Source organism: Cibotium barometz, chromosome 30 (genome assembly GCF_041138505.1).
Source record: "Cibotium barometz isolate CiBa-2024 chromosome 30, ASM4113850v1, whole genome shotgun sequence".
Lineage (NCBI taxonomy): Eukaryota > Viridiplantae > Streptophyta > Polypodiopsida > Cyatheales > Cibotiaceae > Cibotium > Cibotium barometz.
In genome coordinates this window covers 19,909,409-19,931,589 of record NC_141075.1, presented here as the reverse complement: position 1 = coordinate 19,931,589, position 22,181 = coordinate 19,909,409, and the positions used below count along the sequence as shown (strand labels likewise).

The 22,181-nt window shown below is 45.7% G+C and overlaps 1 protein-coding gene across 2 annotated transcripts in view; it reads left to right on the top strand.

Annotated features, from left to right (window-relative positions):
* LOC147621247 (uncharacterized) overlaps positions 1 to 16,949 on the top strand; it is a 31,376-nt gene extending 14,427 nt beyond the window's left edge. The window contains exons 4-6 of one of the 2 annotated variants that reach the window (XM_086823955.1): positions 16,211 to 16,293; positions 16,403 to 16,519; positions 16,616 to 16,949. In XM_086823955.1, the coding sequence (XP_086680081.1) occupies positions 16,211 to 16,293; positions 16,403 to 16,519; positions 16,616 to 16,687 (272 nt within the window). In that variant the 3' untranslated portion in view covers positions 16,688 to 16,949. The remainder of the gene's footprint in view (positions 1 to 16,210; positions 16,294 to 16,402; positions 16,520 to 16,615) is intronic. The other variant, XM_086823956.1, reaches the window with a different exon arrangement.
* The last annotated feature ends 5,232 nt before the right edge of the window (positions 16,950 to 22,181 follow it).

Sequence of the window (22,181 nt, the reverse complement as noted above, 5' to 3'; positions counted from 1 at the left end):
TTGGCTTCTTTGTACAACAGGGTGTCACCCATGAAGCGGATATCCTTGGAAGTGCAGATGCGGGTTATGAACCCTGCAAAGTCTTCGACGATGCGGGAACACATTAACAAGCTGCAGGCCCTTCAGCAGGAAGTCCTTCAAGCTAGGAAAGAGATATCATCCGAAGATATGGCCATCACGTTACTTTCCCACTTGCCTGGTCAGTATTCGGCTTTCTATTCCTCGTTGATCATGAGTGGCAGGCTCAGCACCATTACTTGAGAGGAGCTTGTGCCAATGGTCTTGGACCAGGAGGAACGTTTCACGAACCCTCCTCACGGCGGAGGTTCGGAGGCCTTAACTGGCCAACGGTCGAAAGGCCGGAATACCAACAAGGGCAAAGGGAAGGCTTCATTGGAGAAGTCTTCCGAGAAGAAGCCTGATCCAGAACGAGAGAAGCTGAAGGTCGAAAGATCTTGTAATGATTGTGGCGAGAAAGGCCACTATTGGAGGAAGTGCCCTAAGTGGACAGGGAAGAGTGCTGATTCCTCAGCCTCAGCTGCGAAGACTCCGGCATTTGTGCACTTGGAGATGGTGGACTCCGATGCTTCATCATCTTCGAGCGAGGAGGCAGTTGGCTTCACCGCGAAGGATACCCGGGAATGGATTCTCGACAGTGGTGCTTCCAGGCACATGACTCCATCCCGTGACTTCTTTCTGGATCTGAAACGGCAGTCAGGTCGTATCTTTATTGGCGATAACTCCACTATTCCGATTCATAGTGAGGACCGGATGGAGATTATTCCCGACGGCAAGGGGGGCAAGCATGCTTCTCGTGTTCTTTATGTCCCTGCTCTGGGTTTCAGTGCATGAGGTATGCAAGACTGGCTTTCGGGTGGAATTTGAGGAGCATTCAGTTGCTCTAAGGGACCGTGAGACAGGCAAAGTTGTTTGGGAAGGCGGTGTGGAGAATGGCATCTACAAGCTCTCTGCACTCTCCTCACTGACAGGCTCTCAGGTCGGAGATTTGTGGCACTTTCGGTTTGGCCACTTAAGTGTGGATGCTTTGCGGCGCGCCTTCCGGGACCAGATGGTGGTTGGCTTGCCAGATGTTGGTAATAGGCAAGGACGCTGCAGTTCTTGCATACGTGGTAAGCAGCACAGGGAATCCTTTCCGAAGCAGGCTTCCAGGCGGGCTTCGAAACCATTGGAGTTGATTCACACTGACTTGTGTGGACCACAACAGATACCATCCTTGGGAGGGTCTCTCTACTTCATGCTGCTTGTTGATGATTGTACCAGATTCACGTGGGTCTACTTTCTTTCCCAGAAGGACCAGGCTTTTGCTCGGTTCAAGGATTGGCACGTGATGGTGGAGAGAGTCTGGATTTCAGGTCAAGACTCTCAGGGCTGACAAAGGAGGTGAATTCTCCTCGACTGTATTTTTCCGGTTTTGTGCAGATCATGGCATCAAGAGGGAATTGGCCAATACCGGATCGCCTTCGGAGAATGGAGTTGTTGAACGTAAGAACAGGACTGTGGTGGAGATGGCGAGGACCATACTGGAGCATCGTGATCTTCCTCGTCCACTTTGGGGTGAGGCTGTGGCAACAGCTGTCCATACCATTAACCGCTCTCCGACGACTTCTGTACCCCATATGACTCCATTTGAGACATATTTTGGCAGGAAACCCAATGTCTCGCACTTCCGTGTCTTTGGGAGTGATGCGTATGTACATATTCCGAAGAAGCAGAGGGGGAAGCTTGACTCCAAGCCCCGCAAGCTGGTATTTGTGGGGTATAACTCTCTTTCCAAGGGAAGGTTGTATGATCCAGAGAGGAACGAGATTGTTGTCAGCTGGGATGTGGTCTTTGACGAGCATGTTCCAGCATCCACTGTCGAGGAGCCGCCACTTCTTGGAGATCCAGAGGAGTCTGATGATGATTCCCAGTCTACTACTCCAGTTGATCCACCTCAGTCATCACAGGAGGTTGAGCCCGCAACTGGAGTTGAGCCCCCGCGATCACAGGAGGCTCCACGATCTGTTCGAGTACCTAGGTGGTTGTTAGACATCCTTCGGGAGTGCAGTGTCACGGAGCTACCCTCCGAGTGGACCACAGAGGACGGCCCTCGAAGATCACATCGAGTCCGAGATAAAAGAAACACGGCGGAGCTTCTTCAGGTGAACTATGCTTTGATGTCTCGTATCATGCGGGACAAAGAGCCCACTTCCGTAAAGGAAGCCCTTTCACAGGATACTTGAAGGAAAGCCATGCAGGTGGAACTTGATGCCATTGAGAAGAACAACACTTGGGAGTTGGTACCGAGACCGTCGAAGCGGTCAGTCATTGGTGTCAAATGGGTCTTTAAGACCAAGTACGCGTTTGATGGGTCGGTGGACAAACACAAAGCCAGGCTTGTGGCTAAAGGTTATGCTCAGCGGCCAGGCATCGACTACGAGGATACCTTTGCACTGACAGCGCGGATGACCACGGTTCGGACCGTTCTTGTCCTTGCTTCTTCTCAGAGGTGGCCCGTGTACCAGATGGATGTAAAATCTGCGTTCCTTAATGGTGACCTGCAGGAGGAGGTGTACGTTGAGCAGCCTGTATGGTCTTAAGCAGGCTCCCAGGGCTTGGAATCAGAAGATTGATTCCTTCTTTATTCGGACTGGATTTCAGAGATCGGTTGCAGATCCGAACCTGTATCTCTTTCGGGAACGCGGCATGGTCACACTTATCATCCTTTATGTGGATGATCTCATTCTCACCGGCGGTCATGTGGAGCACATTGGAGTGACGAAGGCTGCCTTGTCAAAGGAGTTTGAGATGACCGATTTAGGCTTACTCCACTTCTTCTTGGGATTGGAGATCTGGCAGACCCAGAGGGGGTTTTTTGTCTCTCAGCAGCGGTATGTTCATGAGTTGCTTGAGGCCTTTGGGATGGAGAACTGCAAGCCTATTACTTCGCCGATGGACCCGAACACAAAGTTAACCGTTACAGATCCTTGTGAGCCAGTTGATGCCTTGCAGTACCGGAAGTTGGTTGGTTCATTGATCTGGTTGCTGAACACCAGATTGGACTTGAGCTTCTCCGTGGGGTTGTTGAGCTCTTTTATGCAGACGCCATTGAAGACTCGTTGGGACGCAGGATTGCGGATCTTGCGGTATCTGCAGAGTACGAAGGATTTGGGACTCTTTTACACAGGAGGGAATGGAGTCAAGCTCCAAGGTTGGAGTGACTCAGATTGGGGAGGAGATCCAGACACGAGGAGATCTACTTCAGGATACACTTTTACCCTCGGCTCAGGAGCAGTTTCTTGGAGCAGCAAGAAGCAGCCAACTATTGCCCTTTCTTCGACAGAGGCAGAGTATCGGGCTGCTTGTGGTGCTGCTTGTGAGGTTGTATGGCTGCGGAGGCTGCTAGGCGAGATTGGGTTTCCACAGAGGGAGCCCACAGTGATCCAGTGTGATAACCAGAGTTGTATAGCTATTGCTCGGAACCCGGTTTTCCATGCTCGGACCAAGCATATAGAGATACAGTATCACTTTGTACGTGAGAAGATCTTGGCGGGTGACATCTTGCTACTTTATTGTTCGACGGAGGACAATGCGGCGGACCTCTTCACGAAGTCTCTACCTCAGGCTACGCTCAGGCGGCACTCCAGCTCCCTTGGGTTGGTTTCACAGCCATGAGCTGAGAGGGGGTGTTAGAAGTCATCTCCTGTCTATTTGTATACACCAGGGCCTCTGTTGTGGGTGTGCCCGCCCGTATATCATTTTTCCACACTCCTCGTATTTTTTTCCCTATTTTTTCCATTTTTTCCTAGTGGTGGGAGGGCTGCCAGATGATGCCAGGAGCACCCCAATGCTGGCCGACTGGATCTTCTTCAGGCGTGGGCATCAGGGCTACTGGCCGACTGCTTTTGCACCAGTCGTGGGCATCAGGCTGCTGGCCGACTGCATTTATGCAGTCGTGGGGTTTTTCTCCAGTCGTGGGCACCCTCTGCTGCTGGCCGACTGTCCTCTAGGAGTTGTATATATTGCCCCTCAGCCCCCACCACTTCCTCATTCAGTATTTCCGGGATCTTGTGTATAGAGAAGAGTTTACGCACCTATCTCTCTGTGTTTCTTGTGCTGATTATTTTCTGCAGTCTACTTGCTCTTGTCTACCCAAGTTTGGTTATCATTTCCGCTGCATATTCTGACTATATATATATATATATATATATATATATATATATATATATATATATATATATATATATTACAAAAAAAAACACAAAAGCAAAAGCTAAGTAAGCTTTTGGGGAAGCCTATAAATTTCCCTTAAGTAGGCTTCTTGCCACACCTCTCTCAAGCTCTCTAGCACTCTCCTTGTGCACAATAAATATTTTCTCTCCTCTTGCCTTCTTCAAGATGTCGACCTAAGAATCTGAGTTGGAGCCCATTCCCAAACGTGAAGACTTGCGAGCTATTGATGGCGATCTTTTCGACGATTTTGTTTCAAAATCAGATTTCCAAGAGTTTAAAGTTGCTCTCGAAGCTTCTTCCTCGGAACGTCAAGCACAAATTGCCGCGCAGATACAGGCTTTACAGAACTCTATCTCTTTGTTGACCACTATCCTATCTACTCTTTCGGGTATGGATACTTTGGTATCTGCTTTAGGCCCCAATATTACTTTAGAACAGTTTAGGGGCGAGTAAAAGCAGCGTACTAAGGAGATAGTGGACACTTGGCTACGTAAGTGGCAAGTCCATTTTCTGTTTTATCCATATGACGATGGCAAAAAGATTCAATTAGCAGCAGGTTTCCTCTCAAGCAAAGCTTTGCGTTGGTGTTCGAAGAAGTCTTCAAGAAAGAATTCCTCAAGAAAGAGGATGAACATAATATTGTTGCCCAGTTTGCTACTTTGACCATGACCTCACAGAACCCACTTATGAGGTCTACCTTCAAAAATTTAGGGACTTGCAGATGAAAGCTACGAAGATGGATTCCACCACTCTTTTGGGTTTCTTTGTAGCCGGTTTATCCGACTCGTACTGTTTACAGGTTAAAAACAACAAATGCTAAACTTTGGATGAGGCCATTCATTCCGCTTGTATCTATGATGATACAATGATCTCTTCTAAGTTTAAACCCGTTACCAAGTAGGGGAACAAGCACAAAAGGAAGTTCTTCATACTGATGGCTAGCACGACAGAAGGAAAGTCTTCAGACTAACCTTCGAAGAATTCAACTTCGACCCAAGCAAAGAAAAAACGTCTCCTTAAGGCTTTGAAGCTCAAGAAGGAGGGACGATGTTTTATCTGCGAAGAAAAAGAACATATGCGTAACGAGTGCCCGAAGCAAAAAGGTGCAAAGACCAACGCAGGACCCAAGCCAAAGGCAACTAACCAGTTGTCTTTGACAGGTACGTCAGTTACTGTACTTTCTCGCCCTAGTTCATGTTGTGATTGTCTGTTCGACTCTAAAGTTTTTGGTGTGCATGATCTTCTCCGAGTTTATGGAGAAGTGAATGGCTATATCTTCTAGACCTTGGCAGCTCACACAATTTTGTTAATTACAAACTTGTGCAGAAATTGGGTCTTGACACAACACTTAGCGATCATATCTATGAAGTACGCCTACTTGCGGGTCGGCAAGTATGGGATCGAAAGGTGGAGACGCTACTGATCCGGATTCAGGACTACGAAGATACTCTGGAATGCTATATTATGCATCTAGAGCATGTAGACTTGTTATTAGGGATTGAGTAGTTTAAGACTCTTCAAGTCCAGATAGATTGGTCTAGTCATACTTTTTCTTTTGAACATAGGAACACCCAGTATAGTATCTTAGGTGATTTTATACATCCCTCTCAGGGACCTCTTGTACATACAATTGATTTTGATAATATAATGGGTTCTTCTTTGTATACTGCTTTTCATTGTGTGTTGATTGTACTTTCTTCATTTCTCATACCTACTATGGATGCTAATGAATTAAGTGTGTTTGAAAGCAAAGAATTAAAGAAGATACTTGATTTGTTTCAAGATGTATTTCCTAAGGAACTATCATCAGACTTACCACCTGAAAGGGCAGTAGATCATCGTATTGACCTAGTTCCTGGTGCTCACCCTGTTAGTATTCCACCTTACAGAATGAGCCAAGCTGAGGAAGATGAGTTGGCCAAACAATTTGAAGATTATTTGAGGATGGGTCAAATCTGTCCAAGTAAATCATCTTGGGGTGCACCTGTGGTGCTTAGGAGAAAGAAGGAAAACACCTGGAGAATGTGTATAGATTATAAGAGATTGAACAAGCTGATAATTAAGAATCGTTATCCTCTCCCTAGATCAGATGACCTGATTAACCGGTTAGCGGGAGCAAAATATTTCATAAAGATAGATTTACGTACTGGCTATCACCAGATACGTATTCATGAAAGGCACGTCGACAGAACTGCCTTTCGGACTAGGTATGGCCATTACGAGTTTCTCGTATTACCTTTTGGTTTAACCAATGCTCCAGCCACTTTTCAGCAAATGATGAACGATATTTTTCGTGAACATTTGGGAAAATTTGTGGTTGTGTTCCTGGATGATATTTTGATATATAGTCGTACTCTTGAGGATCACGTTAGACCTCACGATTGACACAAGATCACTAGAGATGGATTGAGCATTGACTATGACTGAGTTCAGAAGGTTTTGGCCTGGCCTATACTGCAGACAGTGAAACAACTTTGTTCTTTTCTCGGTTTTGTTGTTTTTCTTCGGAAATTTGTGTGGGAGTACCCTCAGCTCACACTGCCGATGACTGACTTGTTGAAAGGTCGTGGATGTAAGTCGAATCAGCCTATCACTTGGAATAACGATCTAGATATGGCCTTCAGACTTTTGAAAGATAAAGTCAAGGAAGCACCTATCTTAGCATTACCCGATCCTAGTCGGCCTTATGTTCTTGAAACTGATTGCAGTGACTATGCAATCGGGGCTGCTCTATTTCAAGATGGTAGACTTGTTGCTTTCGAAAGTAAAAAGCTAGACAACACTCAATTTCGTTGGCCAACCCTTGAGAAGGAGCTTTATGCTGTGATTCACGCTCTCAAGGTTTGGAGACATTATTTGTATGGCTCCAAGTTTGTTTTTTAATCAAGTATGTGTGTGATGCAGATGATTTGAGAGGAAGGAAAGCTCGATGGGCTGAATTAATGCAAGATTTTGATTTTGAGATTCGTTATAGAAAAGGGTCCATGAATAGTGTCGCAGATGCGCTTAGTCGAATTAGAGAGGTGAATACTTTGTCGTTCACCACTGAGATTTCTACTGACTTATTTCAGTCATTGAGAGGGCTTTGCAGGACTGATAGTTATTGTGGTCCATTTTGGCAGAAGATCCAGGAGGGGAGCTCATTGATTGACCAAGACTTAGTGATTGAGCAGCCTACCATTCAGGCTGCAGGAGGTCAGTGGATGATTCGGAATGGTTTACTGTTCTGTAATGACAAAATTTGTGTACCACGGATTCCGGACATTAGGTCCAAGATTCTTAAGGAGTGTCACGACGCCCCTTCTGCTGGACACCCTGGGGTACACAGGACATTATCGTTAGTGAAACACACTTTTTATTGGCCAAAGATGAAAGGGTATGTAGAAGATTATATTCTCAAGTGTCAAGTTTGTCAAGCAAATAAAGCTGAAAGCTTTCGACAGACTGGGTTTGTTGCATCCTTCGCAAATCCCAGGTAATAAATGGGAAAGTATTTCCATGGATTTTATTATTGGATTGCCAAGAACACATTTGGGGAAGCTTGGAGCTAGGCAAGCTGATTGGTGAGCTGAGTTAGGGATAGACTAATGGGTGGGTGCCTAAGTGTGGACGCTCGATGACTAGCCAAGAGCCTATAAAAGGGTGGCCAAGGTTAGTCATTAGTATATAGAGTCTCGCGTGTCTTTGTGAGAGGTCTATGGTCAGGAGCCTGGATCTAGTGCAGACGTGCACCTGCTTTATGCAGCCAAGGCCGGCAGTAGTCTCGAGGCCTGCGAGGGTAGCTTCGTGGCGGTATGGGACGCCATGAGGTAGAGATTGGTTGGTACGTCCATCTAGTTAGCTCAGCTGTCATGGCCCTGTGAAAATGGAGCAGGACAAGTGTGGGCATGGTGGTTGCAGGGTCAGAATATTTTATGATTCACATGGGGGGTGCCCGGACAGTGTTTAAAGATGTGTGGACAACCCTAGGTGTGAAGGGGGAACATTAAAACATTAACTTTTAATGTTTATAAAAGTTGCCCCTAGGCCTTAGTGGCCCTAGGGAACTTATTAAGTTGGGCCCTAGGGATTAACTTAGGAAGGAGGTTTTCTCTCTCTTCACTCTCTCTCCTCCCTTTTTGGGGAGTCGTGTAGCAAAAGAGGAGCCTCCCTCATGCGCATGGAGAACAAGCGTGGAAAAGCAAGAGAAGAGAAGGAGGCGACTGCTGAAGATCAGTGTGCTGCTGTTTTTCTGAGAGAACCAGCCGTACAGCACTGTACGGCCAGATTTGGGCTCTCTCTCTCTCTCTCTCTCTCTCTCTCTCCTCTGCTGCTGGCGGCGCACAGAGTTGCTGCTGGAAACTCTGCGCAGAAGCTCAGAACAGACTGCACAGCCAGTTTTCCAGCTCAAACCCTACTGTACGACTGCCGTACAGTGTACGGGCAGTCAGGTACAGCAGGTACAGGTGCAGGCGGTGCTTCTCTGGTGCTGGACAGACCTGTGCAGGCTGATTCAGACAGGTACAGAATCAGGACAGCAGGCTGTTTTTGCAAGTACAACGCCTGGCACGCATCCCGAGGCGGTACAATCAAGTACAGTGCTGATTTTCAGATCTGTACTTTCAAGGACAGCATAGGAGTGAGCATCAGGAGGAAGATACAGGCAAGTGCAAGCACATGTGTGAAGCAGGATTGTGGGTTCAAGTGCCTGCAGGCACAGATTGGTGCTGTTGCTTCCTCCAGAGTTGTCTCACGAGCTGAACTTGGTAAGCCTTGACTCTGTTCATCCATCTCTCTTTCTATTGCTTGATGTCTGCTACAGGTATGTGTTATCTGGCTCCTTGTGAGAGGAGGAGTATAGCAGATTGACAAGAGATTAAGACAGGGATTGAACAGCACATGTATGTTGAGCTGAGAATATGTATCATGCTTATGAGTTATGCCAGATGTATGCCCATGGCTGGCCTGCTTTGTGAACTTGGCTGATCAGAGGGAGGCACAGTGTGTTGCTTGAGGACACAGATCTGTGTGCATAGATCCTCTGTGCTGAGAAGGATTTGTGGGCAGTCAGATTGGACTACAGGTGTAAACTCTTGGCTGGTTTTTATGTTGTACTCAGCCATACATATTATTTTAATGGAATAAAGAAATACCGCAAGGGGCGCCAAGCTTTGGGGCCAACAGGTGTCGTTGTGTATTCAGATTTGGGCACTCTAGCTCCAATCTGTGTTTGGTTTTTCATCTAGACTACAAGTGGACGTGTGTTAGCTCTTACCGCACTCTGGTTTTCTATCAGAGGCCGATTTCAAGGTTCCGTTGCCGGGACTTGAACCCGGGTCGCTCGGGTGATGTATGGTATGCCTGGTGTTGGAATGGGAAATGTTGACCCAATGATGGGTATGAATGTTGGGGGCAGCAATCTCACGAAACCACTTCCATATGATAATCTAACGCCTATGGGCAAGGCGAAGGATTACAAGGAAGGGGGAGCTGCAGTGAAGTTTGACACTTTCAGTGGGGCCAAGGATAAATTGAAGGCACTTACCTTTTTACAGCAGTTTGATGCTGCTTTTTCTGGTGGGAATTACACAGAGTCCTCTAAGGTGAGGAAAGCTGCCACTTTTCTCAAGGGCAATGCTTTGCAGTGGTGGTCTACTCTTCTTTTGCAGGGCATAGCACCCACCACATGGGTCCAATTCAAACAGGTTTTCTCTTCCGTATGGCTCACATCTACATTTGAGGTGGATGTTATGACAGCATGGCACAAGCTGGATGCTTCAAAGTGTGATAGTTTGGAAGACTATAACAAGAAGTTTTGGGAAGCTCTACTCCCAGTGACTTCTTATCGTGCCGTGCCATTATCTGAGCAGGTTGAGAAGTATTGTTGTGGGCTGCCCAAGGAGGTACGCGATTACTGTATAAAGACAAGAGTAACGAACATGTCACAGATGATTGAAAATGCTATGACAGCCAATGCGTTACTCACAGGTGGTTCATCTGGATTTAAAGGCAGTAAGAAATTGGGCAAGAAAGCTGAAAAATTTGGGCATGCTTCTCGTGATGCTAAAGGGTCTTCAGAGACAAAGTATAAGAAGTTGCCAATGCCCAAAAGGACTTCTGAGGAAAGACAGGCTTTGAGAGATGCTCAAAAGTGTTTTTACTGTACTGAAGAGGGGCATATGTCATTCAATTGTCCCAAGAGAACGTCCAAGAAGGACCCTGACAATAAAGGAGAGCCCAAGCCAAAGAAACCAAAGCCTTCTGCAGGCTTAGTTCCTGATCTTGTGGGTGAGCAGCTAAGTGGTGAAGCTACAGAGTTGTGCAGGGCATGGGGCAAAGTGAGAGATCAGAATGCTTTGATCTTCTTTGACACAGGTGCTAGAGCCAACTTCATTTCACCAGATTTGGCTGGCCGATTGGGGATTCGCGCAGACGAGATGGGGCCGTTACATGAGGCAAATATGGCTTGTCCAGGGTATGCAGAACCTGTTACTCCTATCATTGGGAAGCTTCGGCTTCATTTGCAGGGTTATGTGGACAGCGAAGAGTTCTTCATCATGCCTTTGGATGGCTGTGATGTTTTGTTGGGGATGCCATGGTGCCACAGGGTACATGCGGTGGTGGATACTTACAATAGGAAAATTACTCTGACTCATAGAGGGAAAGAGCATGTATTGGATGTAAAACTCAAAGGGGAATCTGTTCCTATTGTATCCGCTTCGGTGATTTCATCAGTAATGAAAAAGCATCTTTCCGCGTACTTGATTTATGTAAAGGATGCACAGGATGATGAGTCTAAGTCTAATTTGTCAATGTTAGATAAGGACAGGGCTGATTTCTTAAGTGGGTTTCAAGACTGTTTTTCCGAGTCATTGCCAGGAGAATTACCTCCTGAGAGGCCAGAAGATCATGCCATAGATCTGATTCCTGGTAGTACTCCACCGAATAGACCGCCGTATCGTGTTAGTGCAGCCCAACAGGAAGAGATTATGAGTCAGGTGCAGGAGCTGTTGAATAAGGGGTTGATTCAGCCTAGCTCATCACCCTTTTGCTCACCTGTGCTCTTAGTGCAGAAGAAGGATGGTTCTTGGCGCATGTGTATAGATTACAGGGCGCTGAATAAGAATACCATCAAGAATCGATTCCCCATACCGAGGATCGATGACATCTTGGACCGCTTACAGGGCTCCACAGTTTTTAGTCGTATTGACTTGAAAAGCGGGTATCATCAGATACGCATTAGACCCGAGGATGTGCATAAGACAGCATTCCGAACCACGTTTGGGTTGTATGAGTTCTTGGTTATGCCCTTTGGTTTGACAAATGCGCCTGCCACATTTAACAGAATGATGGACAGGATTTTCAGGCCTCATAGAGAGTTTGTGGGCACATTCTTTGATGATATGATTGTGCATTCACGAACTGAGGAAGAGCATAGAAGGCATTTGGCCATTGTGTTTGCAGAACTCAGAAACCATAGATTGGTGGTTAATGGCAAGAAGAGTGAGTTTTTCTTGCAGGAGATACATTTCTTGGGGCATATTGTGTCTGGTCATGGAGTCCGTATGGATCCAGCAAAGGTGGAAGCAATACTTAATTGGCCAGCTTTGAGGACCGTGCATGATGTACGCAGCTTTCTAGGATTGTGTTCCTATTACAGGCGTTACATACGGCACTTTGCTGAAATTGCTTCGCCTCTTCATGCTTTGACGAAGAAAGCAACTCCGTTTAGATGGGCTGATCGGGAAATTACAGCATTCAAAAAGCTCAAAGAAAAGCTTACTTCGGACCCAGTATTGGTGTTACCGGACCTCCGAAAGGCTTTTGTTGTCCAGTGTGATGCATGTGGAAGTAGCATTGGTGCAGTTCTCATGCAAGAGGGACATGTGATAGCCTATGAGAGTAGAGTTTTGCAAGATGCCGAGAAGCATTTACAGGTGTATGAGAAAGAGATGTTGGCTGTAATTCACGCTCTTTCTACATGGCAACACTACTTGCTTGGGGCTGATTTCACTGTGCAGACAGATCATCAGACTTTGCGATATTTCCTCACGCAGACTAAGCTTTCAGAGAAGCATATGCGTTGGGCAAACTTTTTGTCAATGTTTCACTTCCAGATTGTGCATGTGGAAGGCAAAAAGAATGTAGTGGCAGATGCTTTGTCATGCAAGCCACAGGTCTCTGCAGTTTCACTTGCTTATCACCATGAGCTTGATGAAATGAAAGAGCAGTATGCCCATGACGAGGATTTTGAAAGGTTGTATGATCAGATGTCTGAGGGTCAGCGGCATGAGCATTACACTCTTAGAGATGGGTTTTTATTGATGCATGGCAGACTGTGTGTTACCAGGCCATTGCGACTCAAGGTTATGATTGAAAGTCATGCTCCACCGTATGCAGGTCATAGAGGTATTGACGCCACGGTCAAAGCAGTGGAGACTTTCTTTTATTGGCCAACCTTGAGGAGAGATGTTGACGCCTTTGTGAGGCAATGCATCGTATGTCAGAAGGTAAAGTTTGACCGTCAGAAGACACCAGGGTTATTACAGCCTTTACCTATTCCGGATAGACCTTGGGAGAGCATTGCCATGGATTTTGTATTTGATCTTCCACGGACACAAACGGGAAATGATGGCATCTGGACTATCATATGCAGGTTCAGTAAGCAGGCTCATTTCATTCCCGTGAGGAAGACAATTAAAGTGGATCATATGGTGAAGTTGTTCATGGCGAACATCTTCAAGTATCATGGCTTGCCTACGTCTATCATTAGTGACCGTGATCCACGGATGACGAGTTTGTTTTGGAGAGGGTTGTTTGACAACATGGGTACAACTCTCAAGTTTTCATCGTCATTTCATCCACAGACAGATGGTCAGTCAGAAGAGGCTAACTCTACAGTGTTGGATCTTCTCAAGTGTTATGTGTCAGAGCACAAGCAACAATGGGAAAAGTATCTTCCTTTGGTGGAGTTTGCATATAACAACACTGTACATAGCTCGACAGGCAAGGCGCCTTTTGAGATTGTAGAAGGAGGGAAGAAGGTTCCACCCATTTTGCATACAAAGGATAAGATCTTTGAGGCTGATCAGTATGTGGAGAGCTTGGATGAAGCTTATTGGAGAGTTAAGTTGGCCCTCCAGAAAACTCAGCAGAAGCAAAAGAAAGCCGCAGACCGTCACAGACGTGATTTGCAGTTTGCATTGGGTGATTGGGTTCTTTTGCGCTTTGAAAAGGCTAGACTCAAGAAGATGAAGGGTAAAGAGCGCTTATTCCCTAAGTTGAGTATGCGATATTATGGGCCTTTTCAGGTTTTGGAAAAGATTGGTGAGGTAACCTATCGTTTGAAGTTACCAGATCACTGGAGGATTCACAATGCTTTTCACGTGAGTCTTCTTAGACCTTTCCGTGGGGATGTGCCTGAGGATGTATCAGAGGAGGCTCAGCCGGAAGTTGAGGAACTTGATGAGGTTCTGATTCCAGAGCAGATACTGGCACATAAAGAAAGGAAGGTACGAGGTAAAGTTTCCCGTCGCTATCTTGTGAAGTTCAAGAACTATTCACCGATGGATGCGAAGTGGATGGAGGAAGGTGACTTAACAGATTCACCTCAGGTTTTGCAGCTTTATCTCGATGCCTTTGAGTTAGAGCCGACTCTTATTGTGGCTCATTCAGGTTCAGCAGAGCATGGGTCTGGAGCATTACCTGATGCTCAAGAGGGGGGTAGCACCTCCACTCCCTTGATACAGACAGGCTCAGATGACATCTAGAGGTCGCTTGGTGCAGATTTTATCTCATCCGAAGGTACTGAGGCTGACAGTACATCTGTTTATGGGACTTCTATGATATATGTGTACTAGTCACATGGAGATTTTTGTGGATATGTATGGTTCACAGTGGTATACAACTTGGACTATTACTATGCCATTGGTTTGCAGTGAATGTTGATACATGTGTATGGCTCAGAGAGATTGGGACGCTGATCTTGCCATATTGTATATTTCACTTTGGATATTTTGATGCATCACCAGAATGCAATCGAGGACGCTTGCCATCTTTCAAGAGGGGGGTATGTCATGGCCCTGTGAAAATGGAGCAGGACAAGTGTGGGCATGGTGGTTGCAGGGTCAGAATATTTTATGATTCACATGGGGGGTGCCCGGACAGTGTTTAAAGATGTGTGGACAACCCTAGGTGTGAAGGGGGAACATTAAAACATTAACTTTTAATGTTTATAAAAGTTGCCCCTAGGCCTTAGTGGCCCTAGGGAACTTATTAAGTTGGGCCCTAGGGATTAACTTAGGAAGGAGGTTTTCTCTCTCTTCACTCTCTCTCCTCCCTTTTTGGGGAGTCGTGTAGCAAAAGAGGAGCCTCCCTCATGCGCATGGAGAACAAGCGTGGAAAAGCAAGAGAAGAGAAGGAGGCGACTGCTGAAGATCAGTGTGCTGCTGTTTTTCTGAGAGAACCAGCCGTACAGCACTGTACGGCCAGATTTGGGCTCTCTCTCTCTCTCTCTCTCTCTCTCTCTCTCCTCTGCTGCTGGCGGCGCACAGAGTTGCTGCTGGAAACTCTGCGCAGAAGCTCAGAACAGACTGCACAGCCAGTTTTCCAGCTCAAACCCTACTGTACGACTGCCGTACAGTGTACGGGCAGTCAGGTACAGCAGGTACAGGTGCAGGCGGTGCTTCTCTGGTGCTGGACAGACCTGTGCAGGCTGATTCAGACAGGTACAGAATCAGGACAGCAGGCTGTTTTTGCAAGTACAACGCCTGGCACGCATCCCGAGGCGGTACAATCAAGTACAGTGCTGATTTTCAGATCTGTACTTTCAAGGACAGCATAGGAGTGAGCATCAGGAGGAAGATACAGGCAAGTGCAAGCACATGTGTGAAGCAGGATTGTGGGTTCAAGTGCCTGCAGGCACAGATTGGTGCTGTTGCTTCCTCCAGAGTTGTCTCACGAGCTGAACTTGGTAAGCCTTGACTCTGTTCATCCATCTCTCTTTCTATTGCTTGATGTCTGCTACAGGTATGTGTTATCTGGCTCCTTGTGAGAGGAGGAGTATAGCAGATTGACAAGAGATTAAGACAGGGATTGAACAGCACATGTATGTTGAGCTGAGAATATGTATCATGCTTATGAGTTATGCCAGATGTATGCCCATGGCTGGCCTGCTTTGTGAACTTGGCTGATCAGAGGGAGGCACAGTGTGTTGCTTGAGGACACAGATCTGTGTGCATAGATCCTCTGTGCTGAGAAGGATTTGTGGGCAGTCAGATTGGACTACAGGTGTAAACTCTTGGCTGGTTTTTATGTTGTACTCAGCCATACATATTATTTTAATGGAATAAAGAAATACCGCAAGGGGCGCCAAGCTTTGGGGCCAACAGGTGTCGTTGTGTATTCAGATTTGGGCACTCTAGCTCCAATCTGTGTTTGGTTTTTCATCTAGACTACAAGTGGACGTGTGTTAGCTCTTACCGCACTCTGGTTTTCTATCAGAGGCCGGTTTCATCAGCTCGTGGCTCGGTGGTGGGGACAACCAAGACTTGTGGGCTTGCCCACGGCTGTCAAGGTTGGGAGGTGAGTCAGGCTTGCACCCCCTTTATGTTTGTTTGGTTTGTTTGCAGGTTTCAAGTCTTGTACCAGGAGCGTTCTACGAGGAGATCCTATGGGGATTTGACATGAATGTTCGTGAAGTGGTGGTTTTTTTCTGAGTCATGAAGTGGATTGTCTGATATTCCCAAGGCATCATACATGCAACCTTGTGTCATGTACCTCGCCCACAAACATAGCAGTTTGATTCATATTTTCAAGTTGTGAGGGTGGGTGCTTAGTTATTTCTTATTTTCTCAGTGAATCTTGAAGAGGTTGCTTTGATACTTTCTAATATCTATATATATTGTAATTTGATGCGTTTCTTTCAGATAAGAGATTTTGGTCAAAACTGTGGAATATTAGAGCTCCTTTTCATCTGACTTGGTTTGTGACCTTGCAGCATCAATGGTAAACAAGGTCTCTTGGAGTTACAGTAGCCAGTCTTCAACATCCCGATGCCTCAATTCCGATGCCACAATTGAAGTAAAGTAGCAGTCCATACTAAAACCTTACTCATTGTTCCAGTCTACTGCTAATTTTTTAACAGAATGAATCTTAAATCTTCGGTTTGTGTTGGTTTGGTGACTTGCAGGTCATAATTGAAATCCCATTTGCATTTCGATTTCTCCCAGTGGAGATGATCGAAGGCACTGGTACTCAAGTTCTTAGCCAGGTATTGCGAGCCATGCTACCCCGATTTTTGGCCCAGGTAGCTACAATTGTTACCGAACACTTTCTAGCACTATGTGTTGCCCTCTTGACACTGCAGCTTGACTTGCAAACTTTCCTTTTGCTGTTTGAACAGCTTCAGAAAGACTACCTTGCATGGGCATCAGGTGACGCTTCCCGTCAACCACTTGGGACGGGGGAGCTCTAGGAGAGCTACATCCTTCATAGGTTGTTTGCATCGTTTCTCAAACATCGATATAATCAGATCTCCAAATAATAGTAAGGGAAGTCATTGTAATATTGGGTTGCTTTTCCTGAAGGTAAGCTCATGAGAATCTAGCCATCAATGACGAATGCAACATGTATAATTCTATGCAAATATGACTGCAGGTGTTTATTGCACTTAGGAGAGTTAAAACTTCTGTACATATGTTTTTCAGTATTGCATCTATCATTATCTTTTTTTAGTACTTTGAATGGTGACTGTATGCTACCCTGTCAGAGGCCTCTATGCTGGAAATTGAAAGCAAAACTCAAACAAAAGCTCGGCAAATGGCAGCCACAATTTTTTTAAAAAGAAACTAAGATTGTCATCCGTGCATGTAGTTGTGTGTGGTCCTACAGCCCTTTCATTTGTGTATGTTGAAGAGTGGTTCAACAGGGATTGGATTTGCAACTGAATGGTTATATAGAGGTCTGAGGAAGGGAATTATGTGCTGGGGGTTCTGATAGTTTTTTGTAGCAGCAGTGACATGGCTACTTTTACCAATATGCTTCATTTATTTGGTTATTTAAAGCTACCTACTACTGGTGGAATAACTTACTTGGTTGCTATCAGCACATGCCAACCAAAGCTCACACACAGCATTGTAGAAATACCTTTTTTTTTTTCTTCTTTCAAAGAAAAGGCTATTACATTAAGGAATTATGAGAGAGTTACGTGGAGTAGAGAGCTTTGACCAACATCATGTCTTTAGTTACCACTGATTCTCTTATCAGTATGAGATCTTGCCTCCTTTGCATGTACCTCTTGCCTGCATGAATCAGATGGTATTTTAGCCAGATGTGCTGAGTAGGAGAGCTATTAAAAATAAAGGCCAATCTGTTTAACCACAGTAGCCACAACATCTCACATCTCAACACAGACTGGAGTTCCATAGTACATCCTATATACTCTCCCAAGATCAAATTTTTCCACTCCAAGGATAGGCTATTCCATGACTTAATACATTAGCAAGAGAGACAAAACACTGTTGGGGGACGGTGCATGAAAATATGTAGGTCATCCTCCAATCCATGCATCTGTGACATTGGCCATCCCCACTCTTGCATCTGAGAGCTTTCTGTTGTGTCCATAAGGCTCTGTGCATCAGTAACCAGGCAAGGCATGCTTTTTTCGGTTCAACATATTTGTTCCAGAGTTTACCAAAAAGGAAATACCAGTGAGTTCTATCCCACAAGAGATTCCATCTTCTATTTAGAGTGCAGTGAACAGGCGGAGAGCTTTTCCTAGCCGGAATGGGAAGGAGTCTAGCTTGTGTATTCCACTGGAAGGCTTTGGGTAGAGGAGGGTCCCTTATAGAAAGAAGCCAGTAGTCCGATTGGGACCAAAGGCTAATTCTGTTTCCAATTAGCTCGAGTTCATCATTTGACACATTGAACAATCTGATCAGGTCAGCTCTGGAAAACCAGGTATTGCAAGAACTATGGCACACATCCCACCAACAGAAAATGCCAACATTGTGAAGCCTAAGAGCTGAGTCAGCCTTGGTCTCCTCCACTAGGGGGAAGGGTAGCGTTGGCCACCACATGGAATGACGTGGGGGTCGTCTTCTTCAGGTTGCTTCCTTTGGTTCTGCAGTTGTAAAAGGTTGAGTTGCTATACTCTGCTCTTGACTCCTCCAGTTGTTGCTTGGTTGCAAGGAACTCTTCAACCATGCTGTCATAACCAGCAAGGGCTTCTTTGTCCTGTGCCATAGATGGGGGCCAAGGGGGAAATAGCTGATGGATGGGAGATCTCTTCTGCAGGTGAGAGTTTCTTGTAAACAGATCGGCAGGGCTAGCTTGCGGTCTAATCAGAGACTGGGTTCCCCTCCACTCGGTGCCCATGCTCCCAAGGGGGGGGGGGGGGGGGGGGGGTGTTACTGGCGATGAAATGAAGATGGCACGTAGACTCAGGGCGAGATGAGAGGAGGAGACCCTGTGCTCTGCTAAACCCTAACGGGCAAGAGCATGCAGGGCTGTGCGCATGGCGGGTGAGCGGATGCGTCTAGGTCTTGCTCTCACAGTTAACTTGATGTAAAGCTATCTTCTTGTAGAAATACCTTCGCTTTTGTAATGCTGCTGTGCAATGAAGGCTATAACTGGTTTTCATTCCCAAAAAGTCGCAATTAATGAAATTTATGCCACTCATCAATTGAAGCAGCCAGTCTACATCATAATCTCTCTCTCTCTCTCTCTCTCTCTCTCTCTCTTACACACACACACACACACAAATAAGCCATCCAGTGGATAAAGAAATGCATCTCATGCAAGTCCATTAAGAAATAGCTCGGGAAATGAGTCCTCATGCAATAGGATAAAGAAAGAGCTCGGGAAATGCATCTCCTTGTGCAATAGGACAATATTTTCCCTCTAATTAGGTAGCCAATGAGCCTACAACCACCCTTACTGGAAATTTTGAACCATTCTAAGAGAAATTTGATCAAACTGGTGTCATTGTGCATGATGGATGGATAGTAGCATGACCTCTTTAAATGGAAGAGTGCTGGTAATGGACAACTCATTAGTGGAAATAGTCTCTGGTAGAAATCAAAGTGCGGTAGGCTAGCAGTCACCCAATCCAATTGTAGTCCAGACAATTAATCAAATAAACAGGAGCTAGAGTGCTCCAAAACAAAAAGGAGAACAACACTCGTTGGCCCCAAAGCTTGGCGTTCCTTTCGGTATTTGATGATTACAACATGGCCATCCATGGCTCGTATGCAAGTTCAATCTACCAATCCTCTCAGTACCTCTTAGCATAGAAGTTACACAGCCTTGTGTCCCAAGAACACCACATTGTTATCACCTCTAATCTGCTAAGTCTGTACATCCATGAGGCTTTGAATAAGCATCTGATTGAACCATGCACATAGCCATAATCTCAGCCATGAAAACCAGTCCACAAACTCATCCAAAACAACCCACAAACTTGTCTTGTTTCCACCCTCTGAACTGCCAAACCCTTCCTCTCACAAAGGGCTAGAGAGAACCACTCGAGCAGTCTTGAGCTAGTGAAAAGAGAGACTTCAAAAGACATCACATGCAGTCCCACTTGCTCACAAAGAAAGAGAAACTTTTAGTCTTGATGTCGGTTTCCACAATGAAGAAAAGACTCGAGGAAAAGCTCCGAACTGTCTTGTCCTCTTGTCTTGCAGCCGGAAGAGGGAGAAAACTTGTGTGAGAACTTGCTGTCCAGCCTTGTGTTCCCTTCTCACAACTCACACTTCCCATGGCAACCATCTTCTTGCCAAAAGCAAAGGAGAGAGAAAGAGGTGAACGTGTAGGTGCCTATTTGCTTTGCAACCAGTAGCCAACCAGAAATTCAAGAACTAAAGAGAGATAGAGAGAGAGAAACGAGTCTTGAATCTCTATTCTGTAGCACAACCAGCAATCATCCTTTATGATCTCCCTCTTGAAACCAGTCCAGTAAGCTCCTGTACCCTCTTCAGTCTTGAATTCTGCCCTGCCTACCTACAGTCCCTCCAGAAGGCAAGCATAAAAGAAGCGTAGCCCTGCAGCTCTTGAAAGAAAGGCAGCCCTGCAGCCCCTACTTGTATGCGCCTCTTTTTCAGAAAGATCTCCACGCCTGCAACCTGTATGCGCTCTGTTTTCAAAAAAACTCTCCATGCCAGCAGGCCTGTATGCGCTCTATTTTCAGAAAAGCTCTCCTCTCCCTTGCGTTGCCCGCCAGCCCTCTTTCCCAAAAGCAAGAGAGGGAATAGAGAGAGGGAGGCGTGTACTTCCAAAAATGGAGTAGCCCCTTCTCTCCATAAAAATCCTAGGGCCCTTTTAAGTTTATTAAAACTTATGCCTAGGGGCCACCCAAGGTTATAAACATTAAAATATTAAATCCCTTGGTCCCCCTTCACACTTGGGGATGTCCACACATGTTACCATTTGTCCGGGCACCCAAGTATGAACAGTTAAATTTTTATCTTGCTCACCGACCACCATGCTCACACTTATGCTGCACCCATTTTCATAGGGTCATGACATACCCCCCTCTTGAAAAATGGCAAGCATCCTCGATTGCAATCTGGTGATACAACAAGACATCCAAAGTGAAATCTCTCTAAGCCATGCATATGTAGCAACATTCACTGCAAACCAATGGTGTAGTAATAGTCCAAGTTGTATACCACTGTGTGAACCATACACAACCACAACATCCAATGTGACTAGTACACATATATCTTAGAAGTCCTATAAATAGATGTACTGTCAGCCATCAGTACCTTCGAGTGAGACAGAAGCTGCACTAAGCGACCTCTAGATGTCATCTGAGCCTGTCTGTATCAAGGGGGCGGAGGTGCTACCCCCTCTTTAGCATCAGGCAATGCTCTGCTAAGCCTGAATGAGCCGTAACAAGAGTCGGCTCCAACTCAAAGGCATTGAGATAAAGTTGCAATACTTGAGGTGAATCTGCTAAGTCACCCTCCTCCATCCACTTCGCATCCATCGGTGAATAGTTCTTGAACTTCACAAGATAGCGACGGGAAACTTTACCTCGTACCTTTCTTTCCTTATGTGCCAGTATCTGCTCTGGAATAAGAGCCTCGTCAAGTTCCTCAACTTCTAGCTGAGCCTCATCTGATACATCCTCAGGCACATCCCCATGGAAAGGTCTAAGTAGACTCACATGAAATGCATTGTGAATCCTCCAGTGATCTGGTAGCTTCAAACGATAGGCCACCTCACCAATCTTTTCCAATACCTGAAAAGATCCATAATAGCGCATGCTCAACTTAGGGAATAAGCGCTCTTTACCCTTCATCTTTTTGAGCCTAGCTTTCTCAAATCGCAAAAGAACCCAATCACCCAATGCAAACTCTAATGCATGTCTGTGACGGTCTGTTGCTTTCTTTTGCTTTTGTTGAGTTTTCTGGAGTGCCAACTTAACTCTCCTATAAGCTCCATCCATGTTCTCCACATATTGGTCAGCCTCAAAGATCTTATCCTTTGTGTGCAAAATACGTGGTACCTTCTTCCCTCCTTCCACAATCTCAAAAGGCGCCTTGCCCGTCGACGTATGGACGGTGTTGTTATAAGCAAACTCCACCAAAGGAAGATACTTTTTCCATTGTTGCTTGTGCTCTGACACATAACACTTAAGAAGATCTAACATTGTGGAATTAGCCTCTTCCGACTGACCATCTGTCTATGGATGAAACGATGATGAAAACTTGAGAGTTGTACCCATGTTGTCAAACAACCCTCTCCAAAATAAACTTGTTATTCGTGGATCACGGCCACTAATGATAGACGAAGGCATGCCATGATACTTGAAGATATTCGCCATGAACAACTTCACCATCATGTGATCAACTTTGATCGTCTTACGCACGGGAATGAAATGAGCCTGCTTACTGAATCTACATATAATAGTCCAAATGCCATCATTCCCCGTTTGTGTCCTCGGAAGATCAAATATAAAATCC